The 14,607-nt window shown below is 41.3% G+C and overlaps 1 protein-coding gene across 3 annotated transcripts in view; it reads right to left on the bottom strand.

Annotated features, from left to right (window-relative positions):
- The window catches only part of LOC121583493 (splicing factor, suppressor of white-apricot homolog), a 172,686-nt gene that overhangs the window by 141,485 nt on the left and 16,594 nt on the right, over positions 1–14,607 (bottom strand). For all 3 annotated transcript variants that reach the window (XM_045225112.1, XM_045225111.1, XM_045225113.1), the window contains 2 exons: positions 8,640–8,716; positions 5,696–5,915 (listed from right to left, as the gene is read on the bottom strand). In XM_045225112.1, coding sequence (XP_045081047.1) covers positions 5,696–5,915; positions 8,640–8,716 — 297 coding nt within the window. The remainder of the gene's footprint in view (positions 1–5,695; positions 5,916–8,639; positions 8,717–14,607) is intronic.

The raw sequence follows: 14,607 nt of genomic DNA, 5'->3' as shown, positions 1-14,607 counted from the left end.
GTGTTGTTTAAAAATGAACTTTAACTTATTTTCTTTGCATTATTCGAGGACAACACTGCATCTTTTTTGTTATTTTGACCAGTTGTCATTTTCTGCAAATAAATGCTCTAAATGATAATATTTTTATTTGGAATTTGGGAGAAATGTTGTCAGTAGATCAAAGAATAAAAAAAAAATGTTAATTTCACCCAAACACATACCTATAAATAGTAAAACCAGAGAAACGTATATTAGTGCAGTGGTCTCATAATTTTTTCCAGAGCTGTATATCGTGAATTGCCCATAAGTTAGAAAAGAAATGGAGATATGATTTTTAGGCCATATCACCCAGCCCTACTTGAGCTTGTCCTGAATAGAGGTCTGGAACAAGGAAGTAGAGTTCACAGGGAGTTCCATATAGAAAACACTGTCAGACAATTGTAGATTAATCTGTCTCATAGTCCACCACGTTCTGTACCACTATGACACCACCTTTATCGGCAGGCTTCACAATGACAGTCAAATGTTTTTTCAAATCATTCAAAGCTTTTCTCTGTTCTTTGGGCAAGTTATTCAACACCTTGTATTCACATGTTTTACTCAGTCAGTATCTTTGAGAAATCTTTTTTCAAATCTGCAATATGTTTCCAGTGATGCATTATTTCTCGGAGGCATGCAGTGCATTCGGAAAGTATTCAGACCCCTTGACTTTTTCCACATTTTGTTAAGTTACAGCCTTATTCTAAAATTGATTAAATTGTTTTTTTCCTCAACAATCTACACACAATACCCCATAATGACAAAGCAAAAACAGGTTTTTAGAAATATGACATTTACATAAGTATTCAGACCCTTTACTCAGTACTTTGTTGAAGCACTTTTGGCAGCGATTACAGCCTCGAGTCGTCTTGGTGTATGATGCTACAAGCTTGGCAAACCCGTATTTGGGGAGTTTCTCCCATTCTTCTCTGCAGATCCTCTCAAGTTCTGTCAGGTTGGATGGGGAGCGTCGCTGCACAGCTATTTTCAGGTTTCTCCAGAGATATTTAAAACCGGGTTCAAGTCCTGCCTCTGGCTGGGCCACTCAAGGACATTCAGAGACTTGTCCCGAAGCCACTACTGCGTTGTCTTGGCTGTGTGCTTAGGGTCGTTGTCCTGTTGGAAGGTGAACCTTCGCCCCAGTCTGAGGTCCTGGAACATCAGGATCTCTCTGTACTTTGCGCTGTTCATCTTTCCCTCAATCCTGACTAGTCTCCCAGTCCCTGCCGCTGAAAAACATCCTCACAGCATGATGCTGCCACCACCATGCTTCATACACATTAGGGATGGTGCCAGGTTTCCTCCAGATGTGACGCTTGGCATTCAGGCCAGAGTTCAATCTTGGTTTCATCCGACCAGATAATCTTGTTTCTCATGGGAGTCCTTTAGGTGACTTTTGGCAAACTCCAAGGGGGCTGTCATGTGCCTTTTACTGAGTACTGGTTTCCGTCTGGCCACTCTACCATAAAGGCCTGATTGGTGGAGTGCTGCAGAGATGGTTGACCTTCTGGAAGGAACATCTCAAGGATTATCAATGGAAACAGGATGCCCTGAGCTTAATTTCGAGTCTAATAGCAAAGGGTCTGAATACTTATGTAAATAAGGTATTTCTGTTTCACATTTCTAAAAACCTGTTTTCACTTTGTCATTATGGGGTATTGTGTGTAGATTTATTGAAGATATTTAAAAAAATCAATTTTAGGATAAGGTTGTAACGTAACAAAATGTGGAAAACATCAAGGGGTCTAAATACTTTCCAAATGCACTGTATATACTGTATTTATACATTATTTTAATATCAGGACACTGTAAAGTCCATTATTCCTCTGAAGAGTATGAATTAGGCTGTTTGAGAAGGTTTGAATCCTAAGCAACCTACATACACATTATTTAAATACAATAGACCAACATAGCTACTGAAGTAGGTCAAAGCTGTGTGCTGGAAAACCTTGGTAGAGCATGGGTGGAGATGGCATTGTGGTGCTCATGTGAATTTATTAGATTTTTCAGCTTCAGACCAATACCTACTTCTCACTTAAATTTTGTTTTTAATGTCCATGGTTTTTACACTGGAAGGTAATTCTCTGTTAAAGGTGCATTATACAAAAAAAAAATTGGAGCAACCAAGTCTGCCATTGGCAGTGCTATTGTAACCTTTAAAGAGAAATATTACAATTGTTCAACTTCATATTCATCATCTTCAGCACAACCCCAACATCAATATATGCAAAAATTGCGTTTATATATTTTGTAGTAAATAAGATGGAGGAAGATAAGTGTTTCCAATGACATAATCAGTGTGCATCGAGTGATTTTAACCTACTAATTGTCTACATTGTAAAATATTACAATTCCCATTGAAAGCAAAGTACAGGAAAATGGTTTTAAGTCATTGGACTTTGAAGGTCGTATAACTCAGCCATAGAAACTAAACAAAGATATCCCTATGTACACTAGAGCCGCGTCTTTGTTGTGCCTTTTCCAGCTTGTTTCTAGCCTAAAGTGTTGTATCCTACACATTTATATAATCCGGGTTTGAAGCTGTACTGTAAGTCGCTCTGGATAAGAGCGTCTGCTAAATGACTAAAATGTAAATGTAAAATGGGTTTAGGAGGGCATTAGCCCCCTCCCCCCACTCTGAGCGCTGTGCCACTGGAATGGTTGTGCACAGCAGAGTTGTTGACAAATATCCAACACATGGGGTAGCCCAGCATCCTGATTGGAGCTGTAAATACAATCAATGCAGTCAAATAGCAGAGTTGTTAGTTTGGCACTTTTGATCAGCACAGATTTGGATTAAAATGTCAAGAAGACAGGAGAAGGAGCATACTGGACTCTATTCTGGATGCTCGAAACAGGTCAATAAAATATATGCTAACAAGCATGCATTTGCACACTGCACTGCACAACCGTGCTGTTTACATAAGCATTTGTTTTCTCAGCCACAGTTTGAGTTGTGTCCTGTCTGACAGTGAAATATGGCTAGCTCTTACTGTAGCTTGGACTATGTAGTAGCTAGTTAGCAATTAGCCCAAAGTTTGGTGTTGGTTTTGAACTGATGTAGCTAGGTAGCTATGGTTTGTGGAAAAATGTAGGACTGGCATTTGGACGTGAGCTAGCTATCGTTAGCTTGCTTCTGTGGCAGGTCAGCTGTTGTTGTCTGGCTCTAGCTAGCTAGCTAATGGCTGAAGTTATTTGTGTAACAAACCTTCCATAAACAAATATAGCTAGCTACCTTTCTTTGCAGAGGCTAGCTGCTGGACTTTGGACAAACAAGCTAACGTTAGATAGGTAAAGTTAGCTAGCTACCTAACTAATCAAAATATTGGTTTGCATTTATTGATTAACCACAGCTTGAATACCACCATATACCTATCTATCTACAGTAGCCTAGGTTCTACTTCTTATGACTGGCATCATGTTGCAGCAGCAGCTGTGTTGTTGCTTGATCCGGTTAGATAGAACTCTGAGCCATCTGAGATTCGGCTGAAAACATGTTAATGTCAGAAATGCTACAAAAAGGTATCACATCGTTGGTTCTTAAATCGACGGAAATGTGCACGTGAAAGAGAGAAATTATACATTTAATAAAAACAGTTGCACCTACAAACTTAGTCAATCCGAAACTTTTTAAATCCAATGGTCACTTTATGGACATTATAGTCTCGTTTTAATCCGACGTCTAATATTTGAGCTAGGTAGTCGAAGAAAATACTCTAACTAAATTGCTAACGGCTATGTTAAAAATCCGGTATGTGGTTCACAGTAACGGTTGATTTGTTGATTTGCAAATTTTGGTGTCATATTGGCTTAGCTATGATGGTAACATTGAGCTTCAAACAATGCATACTACAGTCGCATACTATAGTAATAAGTACTCCATGTATTCTGAATTATGTTAATGTGTTCTGCTGTTAAAGGGATACTTCAGGATTTTGGTAATGAAGCCCTTTATCCATTTCCCCAGTCAGATAAACTCGTGAATACCATTTTTATGTCTCTGCGTGCAGTAGATAAAGGGCTTAATTGCCAAAATCCCGAAGTATCACTTTAACATGTATTCTGTGCCCGTTCTCTAAGATTTCCACATGTATTACAGTACCAGTCAAAACCTACTCATTCAAGGGTTTTTCCTATTTTCTACATTGTAGAATAATAGTGAAGACATGAAAACATTGAAATAACACATCTGGAATCATGTAGTAACCAAAACAGTGTTAAACAAATCAAAATATATTGATTGGCAACCCTTTGCCTTGATGACAGCTTTGCACACTCTTGGCATTCTCTCAACCAGCTTAACCTGGAATGCTTTTCCAAGAGTCTTGAAGGAGTTCCCACATATGCTGAGCATTTGTTGGCTACCTTTCCTTCACTCTGCAGTTCGACTCATCCCAAACCATCTCAGTTGGGTTGAGGTCGGGGGATTCTGGAGGCCAGGTCATCTGATGCAGCACTCTCCTCCTTGGTAAATTAGCCCTTACACAGACTGGAGGTGTCATTGTCCTGTTGAAAAACAAATGATAGTCCCACTAAGCCCAAACCAGATGGGATGGCGTATCACTGCAGAATTCTGTGGTAGCCATGCTGGTTAACTGTGCCTTGAATTCTAAATAAAGCACCCCCACACCATAACACCTCCTCCTCCATGCTTTACGGTGGGAAATACACATGCGGAGATCATCCATTCACCCACACCGCATCTCACAAAGACATGGCAGTTGGAACCAAAAATCTCAAATTTTGACTCCAGACCAAAAGGTCAAATTTCCACCGGTCTATTGTCCATTGCTCGTGTTTCTTGGCCCAAGCAAGTCTCTTCTTATTATTGGTGTCCTTTAGTAGTGGTTTCTTTGCAGCAATTCGACCATGAAGGCCTGATTCTCACAGTCCCCTCTGAACAGTTGATGTTGAGATGTGTCTGTTACTTGAACTCTGTGAAGCACTTATTTGGGCTGCAATTTCTGAGGCTGGTAACTCTAATGAAGTTATCCTCTGCAGCAGAGGTAACTCTGGGTCTTCCATTCCTGTGGCGGTCCTCATGAGAGCCAGTTTCATCATAGCGCTTGATGGTTTTTGCGACTGCACTTGAAGAAACTTTCAAAGTTCTTGAAATGTTCCGTATTGACTGACCTTAAAGTAAGGATGGACTATCATTTCTCTTTGCTCATTTGAGCTGTTCTTTCCATAATATGGACTTGGTCTCATACCAAAATAGGGCTATCTTCTGTATATCCCCCCCCCGCACCATGCCACAATAAAACTGATTGGCTCAAACACATTAATTAACTTTGAAGAAGGCACACCTGTTAATTGAAATGCATTCCAGGTGACTACCTCATGAAGCTGGTTGAGAAAATGCCAAGAGTGTGCAAAGCTGTCATCAAGGCAAAGGCTGGCTATTTGAAGAATCTCAAATATAAAATATATTTTGATTTGTTTAACACTTTTTTGGTTACTACATGTTTCCATACGTGTTATTTCATAGTTTTGATATCTTCACTATTATTCTACAATGTAAAAAATATTACAAATAAAGAAAAACCCTTGAATGAGTAGGTGTGTCCAAACTTTTGACTGGTAGTGTATGTATTAGATAGTATATGTTACTACGTCTCCCATACATGATGTACAACTCATTCTACATAAACCCTTTTTGTTAATCTCTGTGACTCACCCTGTGAGTCCTGCTTGTCGGAGGCGGAGGTATAGCGGCCCTCCTTCATGGCCTTCAGGATGTGTTTGTAGTAGGGGTTCAGGTAGTGTTCGAAGTTCAGGAAGTCAAACTGGGAGTTGCCCGACTGCTTGGTTTTCAAAACAATCTCAAACTGGGCCCCCTGCTGGCACACAAAGTTGGCGGTCCTCTCGATGATGGCATGGGTTTTGGTGGTCGCTGGCTGGAAAGGAGAGAGGAAGAGCACACACACTGTAAGTCAAATGAAGTGTGGGGTTAAGGATAGGTGACAACCTGGGGCTGTATGTATCAAGCAAGAGTAGGAGTGCTGATCTAGGATCAGGTCCCCCCTGTCCATGTAACATTATTATTTGTGATCTAATAGGCAAAGGTGATCCTAAAATCAGCACTCCTAGTCTGAGACGCTTGATACATACGGCCCCAGACTCTCCTTTTAGGCAAGTTAATGTAACTGTATTTTATAACTGAGGCACAAGAGTAATCACTTCAGAAGCAAAGATGAAAAAGCTAAATACGCTACAACGTGACATGAAACAGGTTTTTAAGTGTGGTAGTTAATTCTTGGTGGGGTTCAACCAAATTATTTTTCCTAAAGACTGCAGCTGAGGTTTAATGGCTTCTTCACTAACAATAATTTACAAAATACTTGCAAGATGGAAATCATTGGGACTCGATTATTCAATATCAATGCGACTGTGTACTTTCAATTATGAATCATTCTCGTTAGTTACCCTCAGAAAAAGAGAGCAAAAACATGCATTTCTCATCAAGATGAAGAACCTGAATAATAAATGAAAACCTTTGGAGAGAAGACGCTTGGGCCTGAATATTCAACTACTACTACTCTTATTGCGAGTGCATAAACTCAACAGCAGCAAATAACCTTGCAATTATGAAGATAAACGAGGAACTTCTTATGGAATCATGACACACAGAGAGGAGGAGCAGAGAGAGAGACGATTCCTTCTCCCCACCCCCCAGGCTGTCAGACCGGCGTCTGCCTGTGCTGCCTGACTACTCAGACTTGTGATAACGGTGGAAACACAGCCGCATCCCCAAATTAATAATTCAGATCAGATATTCTGAGAATAGCGCCGGCTTTGTCTAATTGGCCGTTTCAAGATGGAGCAATTGGAAGGGCTTCGCAGGGTACCCAATCAAAATCTCATTACAAGGACACGTGGAAGGGACGCGCATGCGTGTCTGGACATCACAGAGGACACTTTGACAGCCAGAGTGAGGAAGATCTCTCTGTCAGATGCGTCTTTATTGAATTACTGTGTGTGTGTGTGTGTGTGTGTGTGTGTGTGTGTGTGTTTGTGCGCGTCCCTGAGTGTATGTAAGTGTGTGTGTGGTTGTGTCAGTCTGAAGTCTGTAGGGTGTGTGTGTGTTTGTGTCAGTCTGAAGTCTGTAGGGTGTGTGTGAGAGAGAGAATTGAGGCCATGCTGAGATGAAAGCCTCCCCTTCTTGAGTTTGAAGGAGCCTGCAGATGAAAGGCAACCGGCGGTCAATGGGGGAAGCAGCAGCAGTGGAGTGGAAAGTCTGTCCTAGTGGACTGAGATGGGGAGACAGACAGACGGCAGGCCCCTGATACTAACTGACGCAAACTAAAGCAGCACAGCAGACTCTTCTTAGTCTCCTCCCAGGCTGCAGGATGTGAGTGATGACCTCATTACCCTCCTTCAGATCAAACGCCTTATCGTTTGACTTGTCTGTGTCTGTCTATCGGTCTGTCTGCAGTCTGATCAGCCTCGCAACATCAATACCGCACAAGTCACTGTCTATCACGCACACAACACTCACAAGCAAGTTCTGCTGTTCTCTGCTCCGTTCCCTTCCTGTTCCCTCTCATAATAGGGAGTGTTATGTAAACCGTTGGACCCCTGGACCCACCATTGTTCAAATGTATACTGAACTAAAATATAAACGCAACATGCAACAATTTCAAAGAATTTACTGAGTTACAGTTCATATAAGGAAATCAGTCAATTGAAATAGATTAATTAGGCCCTAATCTATGGAATTCACATGACTGGGAATACAGATATGAATCTGTTGGTCACATATACCTAAAAAAAAAATGAGCCTCAGGATCTTGTCACGGTAAAATGCAATTGTGTTCATTGTCTGTAGCTTATACCTGCCCATACCATAACCCCACTGCCACCATATTGACATCAACAAACCACTCGCCCACACGACGCCATACACGTGGTTTGTGGTTGTGAGTCCAGTTGGACATACTGCCAAATTCTCTAAAACGACATTGGAGGTGGCTTATGGTAGAGAAATGAACAACAGCTCTGGTGGACATTCCTGTAGTCCCGTGTAGCTCAGTTGGTAGAGCATGGCGTTTGCAACGCCAGGGTTGTGGATTTGTTTCCCACGGGGGACCAGTATGGGAAGAAAAAAATTGGGGGAAAATGTATGCACTCACTAACTGTAAGTCGCTCTGGATAAGAGCATCTGCTAAATGACTAAAATGTAAATGTAATCATGCCAATTGAAAGCTCCCTAAAAACCTGTAACTTATATGTTTCCTGGACTTTCTTATATATCTCAGATATAGGACAGACACTTCAGAACAAACTCCCTTTAGATTTTTTTGGGGGGACTATCTGTTGTTCCATGTAGTGAATCTGTTATTCAATGCGTATGCATGGGCTAATAGCAGTATGGTCAAATTAAAATAGTCATCAAATATATATATATATATATTTTTTTTATATACTTCAATGGGTCTTAAAATTCAAAATCAAATAGCTAAATGATCCTTGGTATGACCTTTAAAAAATAAAATCCATATAGCTTACTAGAACCCCCTCCCCCCCGGCTTAGACTTATGGGTTAAAACCCATTCTGCACCCCTGTGGTCCACTGTGTATATTTAAGCATGAAGCAGTGGGATGTTGTGCAGGTTACTCACCAGCTCTACATCGGGGGGGATCGCCAGGCCCGGGGGCGCCACGAAGGGTTCCTCGCTCTCCTGCGGCTCTGCTTCTTCTGATGGGGAACAACCCACAAGGTCAGGGAGAGAGAGAAGAAGAAGAAGAGAGAGATTAGGATTCAACCTACAGTCACTGACACACAACAAGCACTTAACATTTCCTCCTCTCCTTCATCTACCCACTCTCATTTGGCCACGTTGCCCGAGGCACTCAGTTTCAGCTTTACTTACTCAACTTTCTGGGAGGTGGTGGTCCCTGTCACAATTATTTACAACATCAAACCCCCTCCCCCCCAGTGTGAAATAACACACGGACAGGTCATCTGGAAATTAGATTAAAATGGTATGCGATAGTTCACTGTGGGGAGGCTGCAGATGGATGTAGAGGTTAAGCACATTAATGCCAAACATGGCAGCCAAGGAGCCCAGCATAGATTTGTCCTGTGCTGATTTAATCAGGCGCACCGCCGCTCGCCCGAGGTGTGCCCCGGCCACCGACACCACAACAGAGACACGCGCACACACACACACACGGTAGAGGAGTTTTGTATTGCTGAGTAAACCCAGGCAGCGCTGTGCCAGGTGACAGTACTGATGATAGCACTCAGACACACAGCAGTAGTACTGTACCATCTGCTGAGGGAGGGGCACCTGGGCGTTGGCTAGAGGGGGGCAGGAGGGAGGGGTAGTATAATGCTGTGTTCATAACCAATTGGGAAGGTGGTCATTTCAGTTTTGAGGTAGTAAATACAAGTTGGATGCATTCACGTGCTTTTGTGATAGAATTAAGTGCCTTAATAATAACAAAATAATTATACAGAATCATAATGTGTACCAGTAAGTAATATGCTATTCATTTATCTAAATGTTGATTATACGATCTGTGTGCTCTATTGATGTCTGATCTGAGTTTGATTGGTTATACCTAATAATAATAATAATAATAATAATAATAATAATAATAATAATAATAATAATAATAATAATAATAATATGCCATTTAGCAGACGCTTTTATCCAAAGCGACTTACAGTCATGCGTGCATAAATGTTTGTGTATGGGTGGTCCCGGGGATCGAACCCACTACCTTGGCATTACAAGCGCCGTGCTCTACCAGCTGAGCTACAGAGGACCACCTGTTGCGGTGACCGTATTACCGCCACAACAGCGGTCATGAGTCATAAAGGCAATCAAATTCCATGTGACCATTTAGTCATGGTAATTAGGCTTCTCCAAACTCTAAAAGATGCTGATGGCCATTAGTAGCCTACCAAACTTGCTAACTGCCTGGTACTCAGCACTCTATTGTCCCTCTAATTACATTTAAATTTTAGTCATTTAGCAGACGCTCTTATCCAGAGCGACTTACAGTTAGTGAATACATATATATATATATATATATATATTTTTTTTTCTTTTCTGGTCCCCCGTGGGAATCGAACCCACAACCCTGGCGTTGCAAACGCCATGCTCTATCAACTGAGCTACATTCCTGCCGGCCATTCCCTCCCCTACCCTTGACAACGCTAGGCCAATTGTGCGCTGCCCATGAGTCTCCCAGTCGCAGCCGGCTGCGACAGAGCCTGGATTCGAACCAGGATCTCTAGTGGCACAGCTAGCACTGCAATGCCTTAGACCACTGCGCCACTCAGGAGACTCACTCTGACATCACTGAAAATGTTATCGAAAATCTAATCAAACACTTTTTATTGATTTTATTTAACCTTTATTTAACTAGGCAAGTCAGTTAAGAACAAATTCTTATTTACAATGACGGCCTACCAAAAGGCCTCCTGCGGGGACGGGGGCTGGGATAAAAAAAAATTAAAACATATATAGGACAAAACACACATCACAACAAGAGAGACACCACAACACTACATAAAGAGATACCTAAGACAACAACATAGCATGGCAGCAACACATGAAACCACAGCATGGTAGCAACACAACATGACAACAACATGGAAGCAAAACAACATGACAGTAGCACAAAACATGGTACAAACATTATTGCGCACAGACAACAGTACAAAGGGCAAGAAGGTAGAGACAACAATACATCACGCGAAGCAGCCACAACTGTCAGTAAGAGTGTCCATGATTGAGTCTTCGAATGAGGAGATGAGATAAAACTGTCCAGTTTGAGTGTTTTTTGCAGCTCGTTCCAGTCGCTAGCTGCAGCGAACTGAAAAGAGGACGACCCAGGGATGTGTCCGCTTTGGGGACCTTTAACATAATGTGACTGGCAGAACGGGTGTTGTATGTGGAGGATGAGGGCTGCAATAGGTATCTCAGATAGGGGGGAGTGAGGCCTAAGAAGGTTTTATAAATAAGAATCAACCAGTGGGTCTTGCGACGGGTATACAGAGATTACCAAAAGAGGAGTATAGAGTATAGTGATGTGTCCTATAAGGAGCATTGGTCGCAAATCTGATGGCCAAATGGTAAATAACATCTCGCCGCTCGAGAGCACCCTTACCTGGTGATAAATTACATCTCCGTAATCTAGCATGGGTAGCACTTCATGAGAGCCCATGAGCTCATGTTGCGCAACAGTTCTATAGGCTATGCAATTGCGAAGAAAACAGAGTGATGGCCTCTACTAAAAAGAGGAGGATCCCATCAGCTTTTTATAGACTAGGCCTACTACATTTATTTCTCAACATTCCTAATATTAAACACATTGTTTATCTTTACAACAGGAGTATAGACTACCTGGCTGGCATGAAAATGAACCACTGGAAAAGCGTCCTCCATTCGCTATTTAAGTGCACAGATGACATTTTTTCGAGACAGGTGCATGATAACGGTCCATTCTAAATCAAAACAAATTTCACACATTATTTAGTATATGTAAAGACAAGATCAAATCAAGAATAGTCTGATCGGTGACAATATTAGCCTATCACTTGTGAATGATATATTATTACTTGTGAATGTGCCCAGCATAAGAAACTGCCTTTTTTTTGCGACTTTTTCTAATCATAGTCACACACCTCATGTAGCCTAGACCATTGGCCTATATGTTTTGATAAGGTTTGTATCACAACTAAAGTGGCCAAATAACTTCTTAAAATTAAACACATTAATCTGCTTTACAAGGGATTTAGAGCCTAACTGGCATACATAAGCAGCGCGTGAGTTTCAAGTTTGGGGAAGATGATTTTCACCATAAAAATGCAACTTTATAATAAAAGCATTACATGCATAATCACATTTACGGTCATTTTTGATAATGGTGTTTTCCCGCTAATAGAACATTCGCGCTTATAGCCTACTGCCATCTATTGCACCCCACAACTGTCCCAGACAATGTTTGGGAATATTTATTTATTGCACAGAATAGGTCGACTTTTGTACTATGGGGGATAGTCGATTGACATAGTCCAGTGCTTTTGCTGTTCGTTAGGCCTACTCATCTTGTTGGCTGACGAAAAGTAAATGTGGACAGTTCTTCCAATATCTTCAATATGCAGCTTGGAATTGGATAAGGACTCACGCAGGTGCATCCCGGATGTGCCTGTCTTCACTTGTAGCCTGTGAGAAAGACCCGATCACGTGATGGAGAGCCATGTGAGTGAGAGGTGCTTCGGATTGCGCAGCACACTCAGGGATTAGGGCACAATGCAGCACTCGGGGCCACAAAAGGCATGGATTTTTTTAGGAAGCATTACGGCCACAAAGGGGATGCCGCCATGAAATTAGAGGTATTATCAAGCGCTTGTCAAATTGTGAATGAGAGACTATTTAAGTGTGTATAGCCTGCGCAAAAAACAAAGCAGAGCTCATTCCTATCAAGCAACTTTTTTCAAATCATCATTAGTCTCATCATGCAGCCTTACAATGTATTAAAAATCAAAACCTATAACCCAACGTTTGTAGAACTAAAGTTACATTAATAACTCTTAATTAAGCATATAGGACTACCTATTTCTTTGTTAACTATTAAATATTAAATATTAGACAGCAAGGCTCTTGATCCAGGAGGGGATTCTCTGCTTTTACAAAGCGAAACTTGATTTTGGAAGAAGCTAACCACTAGATAGCTAACTAGCAAACCAAATGCACAACTGCTGAGCATTTAGCACATTTTAAACAGTTGTCTTATAACTAATAAGTTATCTTGCTTGCAAAAATGTAGTTATGAATGTCATACTGTAACTAGATCACCTGCCGCATGCTGCACAACAGTGAGTGACTCACAAGGCTCCGGTCTCTCATTGTTGTGTGCTTGTAAACATAATGTGACTGGGGACTACCGGTAAGCTTCACTGAAAAATTATGTGACAGGTGAAATTAAGAACGGGATTGACTGCAGGTATTTAAAAAGTTGCTAAAAAAATTAAAATGGCAACAAAACAAACGTTGGAAATAGTTAACGGTATTGGAAAACCATCCCACGGATATTTCAAAATACCCCGGTATACGTTATACCGACCAAGCATAGAACACACTGTCATACACGTCGATCCAGAGCATCCCAAACATGCTCAATGGGTGACATGTCTGGTGAGTATGCAGATCATGGAAGAACAGGGAGATTCTTAGCTTCCAGGAATTGCATACAGATCCTTGCGACATGGGGCCGTGCATTATCATGCTAAAACATGAGGTGATGGCGGCGGATGAATGGCACGACAATGGGCCTCAGGATCTCATCATGGTATGTCTGTGCATTCAAAATACCATAGATAAAATGCAATTGTGTTTGTGTCCGTAGCTTATGCCTGCCTGCCTGCCCATACCATAAACCCACCACCACGGGGCACTCTGTTCACAACGTTGACATCAGCAAACCTCTCACCCACACGACGCCATACACGTTGTCTGCCATCTGCCTGGTACAGTTGAAACCGGGATTCATCCGTGAAAAGCACACTTCTCCAGCGTGCCAGTGGCCATCAAAGGTGAACATTTGCCCACTGAAGTTGGTTACAACGCCAAACTGCAGTCAGATTTTTTTTTTTAAAGACTGATATGGAGGTCCAGAGCTGGCATAGTTACACGTGGTCTGCGGTTGTGAGGCTGGTTGGATGTACTGCCAAATTCTCTAAAACGGCTTATGGTGGACATTCCTGCAGTCAACATGCCAATTCCACATTCCCTCACAACTTGAGACATCTGTGGCATTGTGTTGTGTGACAAAACCGCACATTTTAGAGTGGCCTTTTATTGTCCCCAGCACAATGTGCACCTGTGTAATGATCATGCTGTTTAATCAGCTTCTTGATATGCCACACCTGTCAAGTGGATGGATTATCTTGGCAAAGGAGAAATGCTCACTAACAGGGATGTAAACCAAATTTGAGAGAAATACGCTTTATGTGCGTATGGAAAATGTATGGGATCTTTTATTTCAGCTCTTGAAACATGGGACCAACACTTTACATGTTGCGTTTATATTACTAAACTATATGGAATTGTTTTAAGAAGGTCATTTCAAGGATTATTTAGGTATTTCATTTAGAATTTTAAGACTCCTTGAAGTATCAAAAAATATTTTTATTTTATTTTTTATTCTATTAGCCCAAAAAAATCTAAAGGAAGATTGTTCTTAAGTGTTTGTCCTATATCTGAGATATACAGTGAGGGAAAAAAGTATTTGATCCCCTGCTGATTTTGTACGTTTGCCCACTGACAAAGAAATGATCAGTCTATAATTTTAATGGTAGGTTTATTTGAACAGTGAGAGACAGAATAACAAAAAAATCCAGAAAAACGCATGTCAAAAATTTTATAAATTGATTTGCATTTAATGAGGGAAATAAGTATTTGACCCACTCTCAATCAGAAAGATTTCTGGCTCCCAGGTGTCTTTTATACAGATAACAAGCTGAGATTAGGAGCACACTCTTAAAGGGAGTGCTCCTAATCTCAGTTTGTTACCTGTATAAAAGACACCTGTCCACAGAAGCAATCAATCAATCAGATTCCAAACTCTCCA

Source organism: Coregonus clupeaformis, chromosome 15, assembly GCF_020615455.1.
Source record: "Coregonus clupeaformis isolate EN_2021a chromosome 15, ASM2061545v1, whole genome shotgun sequence".
NCBI lineage: Eukaryota > Metazoa > Chordata > Actinopteri > Salmoniformes > Salmonidae > Coregonus > Coregonus clupeaformis.
This window is presented reverse-complemented; position numbering and strand designations above follow the sequence as displayed.